Source organism: Oppia nitens, unplaced genomic scaffold (genome assembly GCF_028296485.1).
Source record: "Oppia nitens isolate AA-2021 unplaced genomic scaffold, nextdenovo-longstitch-racon4-pilon3 scaffold7_pilon_pilon_pilon, whole genome shotgun sequence".
Classification (NCBI taxonomy): Eukaryota; Metazoa; Arthropoda; class Arachnida; order Sarcoptiformes; family Oppiidae; genus Oppia; species Oppia nitens.
This window is the reverse complement of record NW_026533251.1, coordinates 1946744-1968018: the sequence shown is the minus strand read 5'-3', so window position 1 is coordinate 1968018 and position 21275 is coordinate 1946744. Positions and strand designations below refer to the sequence as shown.

Below are 21275 nucleotides of genomic sequence, written 5' to 3'. Positions count from 1 at the left end.
TTTCATTAACTCGTGATTACCTTATTTCTTATATACAATATATAGTGTTTAATACAGAATAAACAGTAAATTTGTTGTGAATTTTGACAAAAAAAAAGAAGAGTCAATCAATACAACAACAAAAAAGATTTACATTATTTATATACTCATCTAATGTATAAAACTTAACTACACATATCTGTTGTTTTATTATTAAAATTTATTATCAATTTTTTTGTAGCAATGGATTAATTAAAGTGATTTATTATAATACTTTATATTAAATCAAAATTCTAGTAAAAATTATTTTTTATATTAAACTCATAATTAATATTTATTAAGCATAACTGGGAGATCAAAATCATTTGATGCTATTCATTTTTTGCTTATTACAATATATACTGTATTTATTATAAAAAAAATATTATATTAACATTAGGTTTGGGTTAGTATCATATAATAAAATACATTAACTGTTATTACATTTGGGATATTTGTTATAATATATTATAGGTATTGTGTAAACGTGTTATATCTATGTATCTATTGATGATAAATGTTTTATTTTTATATGTTTTGTTATTATCTAAATGTGACAATCAATTCATTGAATGAGACAATTATTGAGATAATAAACTTTTCTGACATAAAGGACTGAATTCAATATTATAATTGCTTTTTCTAATCACATGTTTTGAATATATTCACAAAACAACTATTTTTATTAGTTTTATAGTTTTTTATTACATTATATTAAATGAATTTGTCTATTATAAAAATAATTTGTATTTTTAGTAAATATACAGATTAATAATACATAACTCAAGATAAATTTTATTTATTTACTGCATTTATATTATTCAAATACTGTATAGTATTATTGAAGAACGTTTTAACCAAAAAAAATGTTTTAACCAAAAAAAATGTTAATAAAGTATATTATTATTATATTCTTTATAATCATGTGTTTAACCAAATCAGCATTTCTTGAATATTAAAAAAGATATTTAATAAAAATATATAAATTAAGTAAATCAGGTGTAAAAACTTTATATAGGATTTACTCATTTTTTTTAATCACACTCTGACATAAAGGTTAGGTATGTATTTATACAGTATATCATACAGTATTATATACAAGTATATCATGTATATATTCAATGGTTAAAAAATAGTAACACATTTCAAACAAATCCTATAGTGAGTGATACAATAAAAGGCAAAACTTGATCACAAATTCATACGTCATAGAGATGTATAGTTTTGGTTGGTCTGTGTTTTAAAAGTGTCGGCGTCTGCTATAAACTAACAGAGCTCTCAATACTACTCTCTAAGTCATTATTCACTATTCAAAGATTGAAACAAATAGAGTACAGGAATTATATATAAAAGTTGTTCACAAATAAATAAATTTATTAATTTAAAAGATTTTTTATTTTAAGAGTTTTCATTTTTCTTGATAATAAATTTGTGTATTTTAAGCAAAATTTAAATATAAAGTTTTTAAATTTACTATTTATAAAATTTATATTATATACTAATTATTACAGATTGAAATAGTAACTTATTTTCAAAGATAATTATTTATTATAAGCTATACAATCACAAAAATTACTTTTAAATAAAATTTATCAAGCAAATAAAATTATTTAAATAATGCTAATTTCATGTTTTAAGTTAATTTTGTTAACAATAACTACTATTTCATTTACAAATGGCAACTCATATCTAATTGATTTCGATTGTCAAAAATCGTTGGCTGATTTAAATGGTATGAAATTTAAGTTTTTTAAACTTAATTTATTTATAAAAATAATAATATATATTGTACTTATAGTTAAAATATTATTTGTAAAATAGTTTTTAAGAAGTATACTTTATATATTTCTATATACATTAAATAAATAAATTTAATGTGTTACAGAATTTATTCAATAAAAAATTTATAAATTTTTAATTTTTGTATTTTATAAATTAAAATAATATAAATTATAAATATTAATAATTTCATAATAGTTAATGTAATTAACAATTTTATTTATATTTTGTATATTATCAATGTTCTTTTTAATAATTTAATCAAACAAGTGTTTTACAATAACCTAAATATACAAATTATTCAGGGTTAAGTAAGGGGGGGTAAGGCCAAAATACCCCCCTAAGATCGAGATTTTGGGATTTTACCCCCCCAGACTTTTTGACCAAATGGGAAAAATTGTCGCTTAAAAACGAGGAGAAATGACCCCCCCCTAAAATTTCGGCGCCAAGGCGCCGAAAATTTTTTTAAGTTTTTAAAAATTTTAATTTTAGTTTTTTTAGTGTTTATATGTTTTTAAAATTTATATGAATCTAATTATTGATTAAAAATAAATAAAATAGTTAAAATAACGTTAAAACTCATGAAAAAATAACAATTTTAATTAAAATATTAAACTAAAAAATTAAAAATTACCTATTTGTTGAAAAAAGTAATCATATTACAATATAATATTAAGTTTAAGATAGTTTAATAAGTTAATAAAACAATAAATACTTATATTACAAGATTTTTATTAATAATTTTTAAAATTTTAACTAAAAAATCTAAAAAATTTTGAATTTAATAATTAGTATTCAGTCAGTATTTATATAAAAATAACATTAAAAATAAAATTATATATCTATAAACTATGAACATTAAGTATTATTTAAAAAATTAATTATGTTAAAAGTTAAAAATTATTAAAATACTAAAAATAACTCATAGTGTATTATTAATGCTTTTATCAACTATTTTTAAATCTTAAATACATTATTTTATTTTTTGTTAAAATTTGTTTTTATTAATTTTCAAAATTTAAAAAAAAATTATTTTTTGTTAAAATTTAAGTTTTTGTTAATTTTTAAGTTTTTTTTTATATTTTTGGAAATTTTACCTATTTTCCCGGGAATTTATACGGGAACTTATGGGAATTTTATTGAATTTACATGGGAATATTCGGGAACTTAAGGAATTTTTAGGGAATTTTTTCTTGACCCCCCCCTTGATTTTGGATTTTTGAAAAAATTGCCGTATAAAAATGCAATAAAAATCTTACCCCACCCAATACCCCCCCCTAAAATCCAAAACCTTGCTTAACCCTGAAATTATTATAACAATGTAAACTACTGAATACATTGTATTAAAACTATATCCTTTGGTTTATTCTGAAAGGACGTCCGTAATTCTAAAATAAAAATCGTATCTTTTGATTAATATTTATAAAAATCTTAATTTTCTTAAATGTTTGATTGTATAATTCATTCCTATAATATTGACGTCTATTACAATGATTACATCACTTTATCAAAAATAAATTATTTGAAACAAATATTTTTTATTTGACTCAACTTTCACTAAATTAAAGTATTAGATTTAATTGAGACTGAATTATTTGATCTAAACTGCGATAATTAAATTGGAAAAATTGCTAAAAATGTAAAGTTTTCTAATTTAAGTTATATGAAATAAATAGTTTAAATGGTTAATATTAACTTAGTAATACAATGGTATAATTATAGATAAGTAGTTTATCAATTGATTTAAATTCAATGAGTTTTGATAAACATTGAATTGGATAAAAATAAGTTTTAGTCAATTAAAAGTTATTTTAATAATTTGTTTTGACTAAATTAAACTCTTAACAACAGTTAGTTTGTGTTAACTAATTTTTGGTCAAATAAACCTCAATTATATTGTATTTAATTTTAGACCAATTCTGTTAGAAATATATATATATCTAAAATAAGTTTAATGATTGTGTAAAATACAACATCTATTGTATGTTAGTTTATTGGTTTACAGTTTGCTTCTATTATTTCCGATTACATTAAACTTAGAGGAAATTTGAAATGGTTTTTGTTAAGATAAACAAATTTGTTAAATGTTTAATATTAAGAAAAAATAATTAAATATAATTAAATACATCTAAAACATTTTCATTAATCATAAATAGTGATTAAAATCTATATTAGAAATATGACATTAAGCGCATAAATGACTATATAGTGGTAAATTATAGAAACCACCTGCATACTTTTTAATAATTAATAAAAACTAATTATAATAATTGTTTCTTTTTAATCAATTTTATAATTTTGTCTATTTATTTATAACTAAGTATTTTTAATGTTTATAAAAATGTTTTTGTTGTTTATTGCAAAATAAAGTTTATGACTTAAGTCGTATGCATTAAATGATATTAAATTTTTTAGTACTATTATATTTTTGTATTTATTCAAAAAAGCTTTTTACTTTTACAACAAAACATACAACTGTTTACTAAAATACTATTTATAATTTATTTATTATTGCATTTAAAATTTTAGTAAACATTAAAATAGTAAAAATTATTCTTTAATAATAAACTATTAAAGTTTCTTTATGCGTAAAATCATTGCATTAAAATGTCTTTTAATAACTAAAATTATAATAATAATAATAAATAAAAAATTTACTTTTATTTTTAATATAAAATTTTTAATTGATTCATAAACGAAAAAAAATTAATTATAGGCAGTAAGTTATAAATGTAAAATAAAAAATTATAATAACTTCTGGCTAAAAATAAAAGTTTGAGAAAAACTATGTCATTTAAACATTTAACAAATAGTATAATAATTTTTTAATAATGTAAATAATGAATTACTGTATTAAAGCTTAACTAAATATAGTATTAACTTTTTAGTTTAAGTAAAAAATTAAAAAACAAAAATTTAGTTAAATAGAAAAATTATATATTAATAGAATTATATTAATGTAAATAATTATGTAATATATAGATTTAGCTTTTTTGAAAATTATTATAAAAATTCTATATATTTAAACCTGTATGCTTTATAACTTGTAATTTTGCTAAAATAACTTTAATCTTAAAAATTATAATTAGAATTTATTAATAATTATTAAATTATTAAAATTGGTACATCATATTTAACGCTTAAATTAAAAATTTATATATTTTAATAATTTAATTTCTGTATTAGGATAAACTTGAAATTGTATCAACTGTTGTATATATAATCTATATACATTTTTTACTATTATGCTAAAAAACAAAATAAATTTAAAGCTTATAATAATCCAATAAAAGTGTACTTACTTTTAAATTATCAGTATTTATAATTTCTACATGCATGATTTATTTAGTTATATATTAGGGGTGATTCACATATTACGTTCGCACTTGAGAAGAGGGGGTTTACCAAAACGAACTTTTGCGAACGAGGGGAGGGGTAGAGACTTTAAGAACGTTCGCATTTAAATAATATTTTATTTCTTGTGGTGGGGGGGGGTAGCGGTTAGGGACATGCAAACGTAATTTTTTTATTGACTAAATGCGAATAATTGCGAACATAGGGGAGGGAGGGGTCTAGATTTCTTAAAAAGTGCAAACGTAATATGTGAATCGCCCCTTATATAAAACATCTAATGAGATATTACAGTGAAAACTAATTTATAGTGAAGTCTAGCGATATCAATATAATCCCTTAATTTAGATGATATATTCTAAACAATTAATTAAAAGCATGCCTTTAGGTGTAAATCATTAAATCATTTTAACATATTTTTTGGGTATACAATAATAAAAATATTTATTTATAATACTGTATTTACTGTTTGTATTTAAAAATAATAAATTCTATATTTATTAATAAAAAAAATATTTAAATAATATAATAATAAAATAGCATCACTAACAAATTATAAAAATAATTTATATCATTTTAATGATATAAATTATTTTTATAATTTGTTAGTGATGCTATTTTATTATTATAAAAATGATCTAAAAAACAATTAGATCATCTGATAAGTAATAATATTATTGTCTAATTTTTACTCATTCAGATCAGATAATCTAAATAATAATTTTACTCAATTAACAAATTAAATAATTTAAAAGAAATGTATTGACATTATAAAAAATATTTAAGAACATTAAAAAAATATATTTTTAAGTCTTAAAAACTTTTATTTTTAAACAAAATATAGTCTCAAATGAATTCATATTTTGCATATTAACTTATTATTTAAGTACTATATATACATATAATATATGTCATATATACTCTATTATATAATATATTGTATATATTTTTTGTAGTCCATTAAACTAATATTTTTAGTGACTTTTATTTAAGTTAATAATATTATTAAATTTTTAACATAAGTATAAAATTACTGAATATATTTATAGCACTTCTAGTGAAATCATTGTTTGCAAAATAAATAAGATTTGCATTTAATGTTTAAATTTATTTACGTTTTATATAAAATATATAATTTATAGTAATTTGTTTATGTATTTTATGAAAAAGTATAATAATCTCATTTATAGAACTCTAGAATGCATAGTATATTGCAATTGAAACTACTATTTATTTAATATAAATCTACAATAAAATAAATCATTAAAATTAACTAAATTATACAATTATGTTAATTAAATTAACATTTTATACACTTTTGGAAATATCATTTATAAAATACTAAGTGTGAAATTGTCAAATAATATAATAAATTATTATTACAATGGATTAATTAATGCAATAAATTAATATTTAAATTGTTATAAATAATTTTTAAATAATTTAAACGATTTCATTGCAATAATGTTATAGCAATTGTATCTGTTTTTCAATAACGCATAGACTAAATGCGTACATAGTTTGATAATAGTTAATAATTTGAATTTATACATAGATTCAAAAATATATAATTATTTAAATAATTTTGACAAAAAAATCTATTGGTTATTAAATATAATGAAATCAAATCAACAGTTAAGTAAAAGTAAAAATATTATTTTTGTAAATGATTATCGGATAAAGTCATAATCTTTACAGAAAAAATTAAATAAAAACAAAGGAATTTATACTTAATGTAAAATCAATGAAAATATAATAAAAAAGTATATAATATATATTAAATTATATTTATATATTAATATATATATATTTACTAATTTTTTTTACTAATATTTAATGAATTTTTGTAAAATTATATTTATTTATGTTTATTGTTCAAGTATCCAAAATAATTAAGTTAAAATGTTGCTTCAAATTAAATAATAAACAAGTTTTAAGTAGACTTATAAAGACAGGTATACTGTATTATACAGTAAAAATAAAATTTCAATTATACGGTGAATCAAATATTATCACATTTAAAGATTAGTTTTAATTCACTGTTTGATCGGTCATTAGCTGCTTATTATAACAGATTATTTGAACACTTAATAAATGGTTTACTGTAAATAATTTATGTACAAAAAGCAGACCAATTTAATAGAACATAAAAATATTTTTATTACAAATAAGTAAATAAAAAATTTATTAACAAAATTTCTAGAAAGTTAATAATTGAAAGTTTTACTTTTAATATAATCTCAAATTTAATTAATATTGTTTATAATATATATATATATATATATATATATATATATATATATATATATATATATATATATATATATATATATTGTTTATTTTGAGTTATATATATATATATGGAAATAAATCAAATTAATAAAATTCAGTATTTCATAGTCAAAAATTGCTACTAAATCTATAAAAACAAATAATTTAAATAAAAACAAAATTCTATTAATAATTGTAATACATAATTTTTTGTAAAATTAAAAAACTATTTTTTATTAATAATCTTGTATTATACAGTATATATATATGTGTGTATTATATGTTTTATATATAATGTAACATTTTGGTTATCAATGTATTTTCATCTTTAAATTATAATAGAAATATGAGTACAAAATATATTACAATACATCTTTTTTATGTTTATACAATATTTTTTGATATATTATAATTTATAAATAAGCTTTTTACGATATACAGGTATAATATATTAAATATATTATTTCTGAATGTATTTATTTTTTATAATTAATATACGTAATGAGTAATTATATGTACTAAGCAAACTAAATATGATATAAGTTACATGTATAATAATATAGTATAATTCATATAAAAAATGTATTTCATGTGTATTTCATTTTTTATATAATTTTAAAAATACATCTAAGTTTATTTAATACTAAACTAGATATTTTTATCATATGTTAAATAAATATTGACAAATACAACATTTATAGCAAATAAAGTTATAAATATTAAAATCAAATTTTATAAAAATACCTTAATTTAAAATGAAGTTTTTGTTGATATTTATATAATTTGTAATACTGTAAAAAACTCGTAATTATTATTTTACTTTATCTATTTGTTTGTCTATTTTAGTATTTGTATAAAACATTTTTTTCTATAAAATATCTTTACTCTGGAAGTGATATTTTTATCATTGAAGTCAGAGTTGTTAGCAATCAATTTATTTGATATTATTGTTATTGTATGGCAATCATTGACCCAACACATCAATTACATTAAAAATACTCTACTTTTTGTGTTATATTTTAGTGATATTCAATTTAGCGTAAAGACATCACCGACACAAACAACTGTTGAGTGAAACACATCTTTTGGTGAAATTGTTTTCTAACTGTTCTCTCGGACATCCATTAGTGTTAATACAAATATTTTTATATATAAATGTAAGACAGTATGTGATGTTTACTTATGTAAGACAAATAATTAAATTATATGAAAATTGCAAACATTTCACAATTATTATAAAATAATCATTACAAATTAATTAAATAATTTATATAAGTATAAAGAATATTATCAATTAGATATAATAACAATTGTTAGCTATAAAAATTTAACTAACTAAATAAATAAATAAAATATCTATAAATAAATAAATATATATATATATATATATATATATAAAGAGAGAGAAAGAGAGAGAGAGAGAGAGAGAGAGAGAGAGAGAGAGAGAGAGAGAGAGAGATTAGTTATAATAATAATAAATATTAATTTATTGTTCAAGTGATGCAATTCAAGGAATTTATTAAACGAGACACTAATCTGGTTAATGATTCGATACAAGTATTTCATTAAATATTTGATTCAAAAATTGTTTTCAAAACTGAATGATAAATAATTATATATAGAGGTAATTGTAATAATGTCAAACATAACGGTGCACTCAAACGTTGTGTGGCTTTCATTATCAGACACTGTATGCTGTGATTTATAATCGGATTCAAGCATTCATTAAATAACTTTTATAGTTAATATAAATTCTTTAAATAATATAAGAAATTATTTAATAAAATTACATTTATATATCTTTTATTGATAAAGAATTACGATTTAGATATTTGCTTTGATATGTTTTTTCTCAAAAATTAAACGTTATTTTCACTTGAATTCATAAAAACTTACTTAACATAAATAAAATCAGAATTTTTGTGTCACATATATGTCTTTAATATATCTTATAAATATATTTTCTCATAACGTCCGCATTTAATAATCTTAAATCTGTTTAATATAGGAATATTTCTATGTTTATGCAATAAGTCACTTAATATGATCAATATAAGCATATGAAAAAACAAATAATAATAATATACAATACTATTATATAGATTTAATGCATGACATGTTATGAAATTTTCAAAGTTAAATTACAAGCATTACATAAAAAACTTAATAATAATGTTATTCTATATTTGTATATAACGTCTATTAACTTTAGTTTTTACATATAAATACTTAATAGAATAAAAAATCTTAAGGAAAACAAAATCTTTTTTAAATTTTTTCTATTATCTTGTTTTTATCATTTAAAATATTATTTATCTCAAATAATAAATGTTTTTAAAATAAAAACTACAAAAGAATTTCCAAATAGAAATTTTCTATATAAGCAATTATAAAAATATTTATTTTTTTGTTAAAAATTATATTTCCATTTATAGATGATTTAATTATAACAGAGCTATAAATTGATTACTGACCCAAACTTTTACTTTTCTATTATTTATTTAAGATAATTTTTATCGAATAAGATTAATTTCTAAAAAACTTAATAAAAATAAAATTAACGATTAGCATTTTAATAATTAAATATATTTATTAACTAATTTTTATAATGTCTACATCTATTATAATTAACAATAAATTAATTTGATAATATTTTAATATTTATTATTATATTTATGATATATTTGAATGTTTTGTTTTTGATTCTGAAGATTTGATTAAATCTATTTTACAATATATATAGAGTAGTAAATATCGTACTCTAAACCAATCATAAGAATTTATGAAAATTTTACAATAAATATATTTTATATTCAAAAAAATTTAATATTAATTAAACTTATAATTAAGTTTTAATATTAATGAATAATCAGTGTAATAAAAATCTTATACCGTATTAAGTCTTATAGAGTTATTTATTTTTATAAATTTTATATTATTTTTAAGTTAATGTATTACAACTTTTATTATATGTTAATTATCTTTTTATTATAATTTAATTAAATAATATTTTTATGTAGGGCTAAATTTTTAGATAAATTACAAAATGTTAGATAACTAAATCAATATTATATATCTACATTTGAAAATATGTTGAATTAATAAATCAGATTTTCATTAGTTATATAATGTAATTATTTATTGGGTGTATCTTACAAACATTAAAAATTAATTATTATATTTAATTATTTTCTTTGATATAAGTAAGATATTAACAAAATATTTTTCTATAATCTTATAAGTTGTGCAATATTTTATATTAAATTTTTTATTTAGTATACAAAACACTACATCATATGATATGTACAGTACTGTATTTTAATATTTAATTATAATATGATATTATTTATAAATAATAGCTAAAATAAAGCACAAAAATATAAATATAAATAAATAAAATCAAATGTATCATTGAAACAAAAGTTAGAATTATAAGATATAGTGAATTATAGATTTGGTTAAAACAATGTTTACTGCAAAAGTATAGTACAGTATAATATACAATGTATATCATTATATAGTATATTAGATATTAGATATAATAAACTAAAAAAGTATATACATATAACTTGTATGATATAAGTATAGACATGGGTTATGGATCTAAATGAAAGCACACATTTGTATGTTGTGTGGGCAGAGAGGACGTGACACTGACTTCAAAATATCATAAGTGGGAGGTCTAGACAATTGTGATCAACAATTATATAGATTAAAATTTGTGATTAATATAGCGGTTATACGATATTTAATAATTTTTTTGCTACTACCGTTAGTTGAAAACTTTTTATAAAACAATTATTAGTTATTTATGATAAAAATTTATGTTTCAGTAATAAAGTATAATAAGTAGAATTATTATACTTATTGTTAATTTTGTTTTAAAACTTTTAAAATAAGTTGTATTCAATTAATTTTAAAAATATACAAATAAATTTTTACAACCAAAATAATATATAATATTCAATAATTATCATATTAAATAACTAACATTTTAAAATGTAAGCTTATTATCTATTATGAGCCATGATTTGTGTAAATATAATAATATTATTAATTATTATTATTATTATTATACTGTATTAAAAATGAACGAAAAAATAGTATTAATGTTTTGTAAAATTCTGACATTAATATCAAAGAAGTAATAATTATGTATTAAAAAAGTAATGTCAGACATTTACAACAATTTTATTTATCTAAAAATAAAAATTAACAAATAATTTTAATAATTTTATTTATATTTGGTATACCTATACAATTGTATAACACAATCATTGAAACTAAAATTTTAATTAATTCTACAATAATTGAGTCTATTTTATCTTTATCTAATATAATTTAGTATTCAATTAATAGTTAATATATAAAATAATTATATAAATAGTCATTAATAAATCTATTAATAATATTATAGTAAATTTTTATTTTATTATTCAAGCGCAGAGCAAACATTTACAGTATATTAAAATAAATTTAGGATTTTATAAATAAAATTTTAAAATCATGTTTCATTATATCTAACTATAATATACTATATTTGCTATTTAGTATATTTTAGTTAAACAATGATAAATTCATTAATAATAAAAAATAAAAGCCATTAGTGGCAAAATAATTTATATTAAAAATAAGTATTACTAAAAATAAGTATATACTTAATTTATATGAAATATATAATAAATAAAATAAATATTTTGAAGTTAATATGAATTATAATTTATAAGCGCAGAAATTAAATATTTTTAATAATATTAAGTTTACTTAATATTAACTCAAAATATTAATACTTTTTATAAGTCATATAATCTATACTTTACTTTATCAGTTAATGTTTGTGATACTACTATTTATTATTAAGTATCAATATATAGAACTATATAATAGTAATATAGCTATAATTTATAACTTATAAATATCAATAGCAAATGTTTTAGAAATGATATTTGAAAATTGCAAATAACTTGTATTAATGAAAAAAACTCAAAATAGTATTTATATGTAAAGAAATTATGAGTAATTTATTATTTGTTTTTCTATTGGTTACATTAATTTTTAGACAGACATCCGGGTAAATATAATTAAAGTGATAAAAACGTATATTTGAGTACATCATTTTTGCATTTCAATCAATTTATGTAATATACTTTCATATAACAAGTATAAGTAATATATTAATAAATTAATTATCCAGTGTTTTCATTGTAAAGATAGGTTTAATGAAAATGAAATTGAAATGAGATTTAATTATAATATTATGTAATAATACAGTGTGTAAATTAACTGTTTTATTAATCATACAAATAGTAAACTTTAATAAACAAAGTTTGTATACTTAATAAAATAGTAAACATACATTATTGTACTGCAAGTATTTAATATTATACTATTATTAAATATTAAATATACAAAATTATTTTAAATAAAACAATTTTTATAGTCAGTGTTAATTTCTTATAAAATATCACATATTTTGTATACAAAATTTGTAACTAAAATATCTTTTTATAAAAATAGATTTTACTAAGCAGTATACCTGTATTACACAATTTATAAAATTTATGAAAATTTAACATACAATATACTGAAATTATATTACTAAATGCATTAAACAAATTGTATTACTGCACTAAATATATATCGATAAAATATATTATAAAGTATTTATGTTATTGTTATATATTTACGCAACTTATTAATCAAAATATATTATTTATATCATAGTTATCATAAATAATATAATTTTCTTAATATTGCAAAAATAGAGCTCTTAAGTTAATCCAGAATTTGCTACTTTTTATTAATTTAAATAAAAAATGTTTTCATCAATAAATAAATAATAATTACTGTAACAAATATATAATATTCATATACATGTATGGGAAACGGTATATGTTTTAAATTTTATAAAAATAAAATGTAATAAGTTAATGTTTTTATAATACAAGTTTTAAATAACGTCTATTAAATTTACTATATTATAAATATTAATGTTTTATAAGAAACTTTAAATAACTTTTGTATTAAAATTAATGACAATATATTATTTTCAAACATTTACTATAAAAATAATAATGAAAAATACTATTAGACAATTTTTATATACATGCAAATATATATATATATATATATATATATATATAATATTCAAGAATTTATATTTTAACTAATTATAATCATATAATATTATTTACATTATATTTTATTATAACTTTACTATACATTTAATGTATATTTAATGTACATTTGTTTGTAATTAAAACATTTGATTAATTTGTTTATTATATAATTTTTATGTTTTTCTTCCCAATAGATAACCACTTAGGGTTAACATTAAATGAATTAAACAAATTATATGATAAATGTGTAGAAAGTAAGGGACAAACAATTAGTGATTTATTTAATGAGTCAAAGAGGTCTCCGTTTAGTTCAGAAGGCATTAGATTTAAACGACATTTTAGTCCTAAAGAAGAAGACATTCGCTATAAGAAGAGTCCGTTTACTAAGGAAGGCATCAGATTCTTGAGGAGTAGTAATAATGATTTGGATTCAGAGGTTTGGTTCAAATGGAATCCATTCTCCAGAAGTTGGTTTAAGAGGAATCCATTCAATGAAGAAGGCATCAGATTCAAGAAGAATCCGTTTGAAAAGGAAGGCATCAGATTTAAAAAGAGTGTCTTCACTGATGAAGGCATCAGATATAAGAGATTTGCCACAAACTATCATCAATTGGACGACAATGAAGGCATGACTTTACTTTATTTCTAGTTTTATTTGTCATAACAAACACTTAAATTTATTATTTGAAAACCTATTTAATTATATTTCTGTCTATTATTAAGACATTATTATTAAAAATGATAAATTTTTACAATTATTTATCAAAGAAATAAATAATTTTGACACCAAAAAACTATAAGTTTATATAATTAGTAAATTGTTTAAATAGTTTTAGTGTGATTTTGTTTTAGTCATAAATACTATCTTTGTTTGAATGATAATTTAAACCAATTACATAATATTGTGTCAAAGTTTTGAAGTTGTATTGCTCTTCAATACCATAAATTATAACTTTATTATTATTATTATTAATGTTTTATGCTTTTGCTATTTTTATCAATTTCTTATCAGTCAATAGTATAGAACTATAATTTTAAATACATATTTTTTAATTTTTTTTAAATACATTGTCTTATAATTTATTATAATATTATAAAATGTGTTGCAATTCAATTAGATTTTTATTGTAGCAAGTACATTTTTAACAAAATAAATTATTTAGCATTTATATCTTTTCAAAAATATATAAAAATGGATTATTTTAGATTTTTGATAGTTTCATAGTTTGATAAAATAAAACATTGCAAACGATTTTTATTAAATTGATTTGTAAGACAAAAAAAATTTAAAAATGAAACTTCTATTAAAAAATATTTTATTATATTGATATACCGGTACTGTATTTTTTGTATTTTACTATATGTTTTAATAATTCAATGAGAAAACAAGACAACCTTATTTTATACGGCTTATAGGCTATAGTAAAGCTTATGGATATTGATATAATACCTACCAATATATTTGAGTTTATATTTATATAATACATTTTACAACTGTTTAAAAAATTGATAATTATTTGAAATATAGTTTATATATTTAATTTATTGCTATATAGTTTATATAACTAGATATTTTAGAGTATTCATAAATATATCTTTTATTTTTTAATTAATATTAATTTTTACATTAAAAGAATGTGTATATTAAAACATTTGTATAATACCTGTATATAATTTATATTTTATTTTGTATCAAGTAATCAATAATGCATAACAAAATATAAAATAATTAAATCTGTATTATAAATAAGTGATTTAATAAAATAATATTTACATTCATTATTTTGTTTAATCAGCATTAGTGATACGTATTTACATATTATTACACTTTTAATTAAAATCACAATATAACACGTTATGACAATTAAATCGCTCATAAAATTATTTGATAAATGCATTTTGAAACTATTTGTTATATAACAATACAAAGTAGTCAAATGATTTGGTTGTCATTTACAGTATATTTCAATCTATGAATCGGCTGTTGTTTAGTCCAACTCTTACTTGTTGTCACGCAATTAATATTCAATACAATTTTATCGGTAATTATATTAATGTCGTGATAAAAACTAAATATATAAAAAATTAATTAATATATTTATAAAAAAGGTTAGTTAGTTAGGCTAAAATGGGGTAATATCTAGATCTGTTAGATTAGGTTTGGTAGTACTGTTGGATTAGGTTTAACAGTACTCTAGTAGTCATTAATCCATTAATCAATTAATCGGATTTTTTAAATTACACATTTAAAGAGATATAAGTTGACCATATTTTTCTCGTTTTAGATACAATTTTTTCAGTAAACATATTAATGACTCATTAATAGTGTTTGCAAAAAGAGAAATTTATAAAATAATAGAAATTTCTAGAAAATTTCTAAAAGATATTTCTGTCTATTGGGGGGTTAATGTTAATTTTGTTCTTTTGATATTAGTTAAATTTAATAATAAATTTTGATTACAAATAATAGCAAATTATTATTATTATTATTTTAATTAAAATAAGTTTCAATTTAATTTTAATTTAAATAAAAATTAATCTTTTTTTATTACATTAAAATTAAAAAAACTACAAAACCACAATTTTATATATAGGAATCCCATTTGTATGTACAGTACATGTGTGTATACAGTATATATCAATAGTATTGTTTCATTAATATATTAAATATTTATAGTATTACAATAGCTATAGATATAGGGATCGCATAGTATGATAATAAAGTAAAATTTCTATAGAAATTTATTCATGTTAAATTTACTAAAAATTTTCTATTACCTCAACTCTACTCATAAATTATGAAGTAAACAAAATTAGATTAATCTGAATCTAAACTGAACTTTAATGATATTTATTTTAATTAAAATATTTTTTAAAAATTGATTCATTGGATACTTTAATAGTTATTTTAGAATTGCCTATAACTATAAGCCATATAAAAATAAGTTTGTCTTGTTTTCACATTAAAACAATATATCAATTCAATTATTTTTTCATCGATTGTTGAATGTATGCGATTAAGACTTAATTTTTATACGTTTTAATTGCTATAACTTGTTATCACATTAGAAAGTATCAAATATGAATAAAATGTGATTATAGTTAATATTTATTATCAAAATTAAAAAAATATAAATTAAGTTATAAATTATTGAACTATAATGTTATATAAATAAAATAAAAAATTATTTATAAACTTTGCATTTGATATAATAAAAATTAATAAATATTATTATTACTTTTACAATATATTTATTAATTAATACTTGTAAATAAATTTATAGATTATGATTATTATTATAAAATTAATAATAAATTGATTGAAACAGAAATTCGGGACAAGAAGTCTAAGTTTAGAGGAGAAGGCATTCGTTTTAAGAAAACTCCGTTTAATAGTGAAGGTATCAGATATAAGAAGAGTCCCTTTAATGATGAGGGCATCAGATTCAAGAAGTCTGGTCACGCCTTTGCTAATGAGGGCATCAGATACAAGAAGAGTCCCTTTAATGACGAAGGGATCAGATTTAAGAAATCAAACGACAATTCTGATGACAATAACTTAAACGATGAATTTGTTGATTCAATTTCGGCCTCAATTAATGACAATAAATCATTGGATAATCAAGCGATAAGCAAAAAGTCACCGTTTAATGGGGAGGGTATCAGATATTAATAGATATCCTAATTGTTTTCTAGATATTATTGTAAACTAAATTATATCAAAAAATAATAAAAACAATCAAACAACGCGCCTCTTATTTTATAATATAAACAGTAAAATATAAATTATATTTATTGTGTTTATTATTATTTAAATTTTTAATTTGCTTAAATAGTGAAATCGATACATATTTTAAAATATATGTAATGTGAAACTGAATTATTTGTTATTTTGTTGATGTATACATAAATATTATTAAATAATAAATATTGTGTTATTTCAATTTGTTTTATAAGATAAAGCGATGATGTGTTTACATTTAAATAACCAAATTTCAAATAAAGTTAAATAAAAATTATGTCCAAAAGCAGTATATGTTTCTCATATAGTGAATAATGTGAGCATGGCCAATTAAGACATTTTTATTTAACTTAATTACATAGTTTGCAAAATTAATGTTACAATTTAAATGTTAATATAAATATTAAAATTTATAAATTCATACTGTTAAGTGTTTAAGTGATATACTATTATAAAAGCAAATATATATATATAATATATTAGAATCTAATGTATGTATTTAATATTTATTTAATGTTTAAATGCTTTTTTGTTATTTTTGTTAACTTAATAAAAATAAATTTTGAAATATCAAAAAATATAAATAAATAAAATTTTAATTATAGTTTTATTGTTTTTAGTTTATTAATAAATAATATTTTGTATTTTGACAATTTCTATTATAAAATTCATTAATGTTATGTAATAAATTTCCAATACAACTAAATATATCTTTTCATACAATAAGTATCAAAATTATTGTATGTTTATATATTCATTCAAAATTAAACTCTCATTATTTATTTAGTATCACTATTTTTGTTTTAAAAATTTATTATACAATACAGTTAATATACAAATAAATTAGTATATATGCAAATAAATGAAAGTTTATTTACAAAGTGATGAATATAATTTGTATAAATATAATAAAAATTAATTACATCACTAAAAGTAATATTTGTTGTTGTTATCAATCTTCAATTATCAATAATAATTGGCAAATGTTTATTTTGGTTTAGTTTATATCTTAATTAAAATGTTAACTATAATAAAACTATATTTTTATTATTACATACTATATTAAATGTAGTATTAAATACATTTTTGTTGGAGTAATATCACTGAATTTAGTATAACAGTATGTATACTAATACTGATACTGTTTGTCAAAAAATGTATATATATATCATAATATACAGTATAACTACAGTATTATACAGACAAAGTATGAATAGTGTTACATAAGATTATTATTTATTTTTGACACTATATTTACATCACAGGTGTTGTTCCTTACAAAATGATTTATAAATTATATACTTATAATTAAATTATTATACGCTTTGATTAGCACATGAGTCAATTGATGAGCAAAAATTACATAATATTATTAATTATTTTTTATATCACTAGTAAGTTATTGAAGAGATCAGCAGAAATTACATATAAATTTCCATAAGAAAATTTCTTTTGAATAATTTCTTAAGAATAAAATTTAATAGAAATTTTACTTTATTATTTTACTATGCGATGCCAATATGTAATACAGTATAATTAAAAGATTAAACCCTACATTACAACTTAGATATCAATAATTTATGTAATTTATTATTATTAACAATTTTAATTTTCTATAATATCAATAATAATATAATTATATTTGATGACAAAGACTTAGAAAATATACACACAAAATATTTCTTTTGTTTACTTTTAATATATATTATTAAAAAATTAAAATATAACTAATAATATTATCTAATAAAAAATATTGATAAAACAAATTTAAAATCGGGATCTCATATAAAGAAATTTTCTTTAATAATATTATAGATTTTTTTAATTATTTTTTTTAATTTCTCTTTAGGTTTACTCTAACTCTATTTTCCATAAATTCTAACTGACAGCTCCTGTATAGAAATCTTTAATAAAAATATATAAATAAATATATTTGTAAGTTTCAATGTAATGTATGTTATAAAGTTATATTACAAATTGTGACTTATAATTCAGTAAGTATTTGGTTTATCAGTAGATACAGTATAAAAAGTTTTATAACTTTTATATAAATAATAATTTAATTTTAATAAAAAAAAGATTTAACTACTCAAGAAAACTTTTTAAATGATAAATTATTAAAACTTGTTAATATGATAAATGTTACTTATTAAGTATAATTATTGTTGTTATTATTGAAATGTAATATCTGGTTAATTTAATTATATTTATCGTTAAATTTTTTATGCTGTTTTTTTAATAATTATTGTTTACTTTTATTTTGAAAATCAGCTTATAAAATCTAATAATGTAAATCAATCAATATAATTAAATGTAATCACAAAATTTTAAATTTAATAATTTCAACCTATAAGGCAATTACTAACTATAATTATCTTACAATTAATCGATTAGTATTTTATTCAGCCTTCAATATATAAGATATTGAAATTCCTGTCAATGTTTATCATTAAATAGCATAATAACATTTGTAATATTTATAGTGATCAAAACATTTCAGGTTCTACTTTATATTAAAATTTAATTAATTTAATTAGTAAATTAATTTAATTCAAATATTAATAAATATACAGTTTAAATGTCTAAAATATACTTAGAAATACATATAAAATATTATTTATAATCATTTAAATCAAGTTTTCTATTTATTAAAAAAATACAGAAATTTAAAATTATTTATGGCCGCTATCGAAACAATTATGTATTTGTTTTAAAGTAATCATAATTACTGGTTTTAACTAACCGTCAAGTATTTCAGCTGAGATACAATTATTTTTTTATTTACTGGTATATTATATCAATAATTTGATAAAATATACGTTTTTACTCCATATAAAAAATATAATCTAGTTATGAAATTTTTATTTAATTTAAAATTTGACATTTAGTTATATTAAACAAAATGTTTAAAAAATTTTATCATGATTTTAACAAAATATAATATGTAAATTGTAATGTAATTTATAAATCAATAAATATTAGTTTGTAGTTATTTTTCATTTTTTTATAATTAATTCCAAATATTAACTTATTTTTGATTAAAAATTTATTTAATTATATGTTTTGATTAAAATGTTAATTTGTAATGAAATAGACAATAAATTGATTTATCACAACATAAATTTAAAAAAATGTTTTTAAAAAAGTAGTTTTTTTAACTCAATCCATTGCAGTGATTAAATAATCAGTCATAAAAGACATTATTATTAAAAACAAAATCATTACTTTTAAGTTAGTTCATTGGGTATACTGTATGTACTTGTGTTAAGCTTTAATAATTTTTTAAATATTTTTTACGATTAAAATTGGAATATTTCAATAATAATACTTTATGTTTATGTTGCATCAAATAATAACTATTAAATATTATATTAGCGGTTTTATCAACATTATAATTGTCAAATAAAAATATATATAAATTATCAATAATACATACAACAGTAATAATAATAATTGAATATTTATAAACAATTTTATTTATATATTTGTTTGATTATTAGTTACAACTTGCAAGTGAACACACAGTCAATATACTGTATGTAATAACAGTTAACTGTTGAGTAAATTAAAGCAAATATTTGATGATAAGAACAAAGCGATCAAATAAAATGATTATCAATTACTTAATTGCAAACATTTTTTTTCAATTCATTGTCTAATATTTATTTTTGTTTGTTATCGTTAACTTTTATTATAAGAGTATAATAATTTAAATGATACTAAATTACAAGTGGTTTTATATAAATTTATATAACTTGTTGAGAGTTTTAACTAAACAAACAAATTATAAGTATTGTGAATTATGATAGATATACAATTTACAATTGTATTATTAATAGAATATATTGAACTGGGAAATTAAAAATTTTTTCAAGTGCATATAATTTTAATATTTTATCAAAAATTGAAAGTGAAAACTTTTATTATAATTAATAATTTATTTTTAAAATAATAATAATAACAAAAATGGATAGACGCCACAGTCTACCTATGAA

At 18.0% G+C, this 21275-nt stretch overlaps 1 protein-coding gene across 1 annotated transcript; it reads left to right on the top strand.

The window, feature by feature from the left end:
- The first annotated feature begins 1635 nt into the window (after positions 1 to 1635).
- LOC128963533 (uncharacterized) lies at positions 1636 to 17335 on the top strand. The gene is made up of 3 exons (XM_054310048.1): positions 1636 to 1750; positions 13733 to 14164; positions 16868 to 17335. The coding sequence occupies exons 1-3, from the start codon at positions 1636 to 1638 to the stop codon at positions 17209 to 17211; spliced, it is 891 nt and encodes a 296-aa protein (XP_054166023.1). The 3' UTR covers positions 17212 to 17335.
- The last annotated feature ends 3940 nt before the right edge of the window (positions 17336 to 21275 follow it).

What these genes read in the sequence shown, in the direction of transcription:
- LOC128963533 (XM_054310048.1), top strand. Translation starts at nt 1,636, where the DNA reads ATGCTAATTTCATGTTTTAAGTTAATTTTGTTAACAATAACTACTATT. An exon ending in ATCGTTGGCTGATTTAAATG is followed by an intron (nt 1,751 to 13,732) that starts GTATGAAATTTA and finishes TCTTCCCAATAG; the next exon opens with ATAACCACTTAGGGTTAACA. An exon ending in TCAATTGGACGACAATGAAG is followed by an intron (nt 14,165 to 16,867) that starts GCATGACTTTAC and finishes TGATTGAAACAG; the next exon opens with AAATTCGGGACAAGAAGTCT.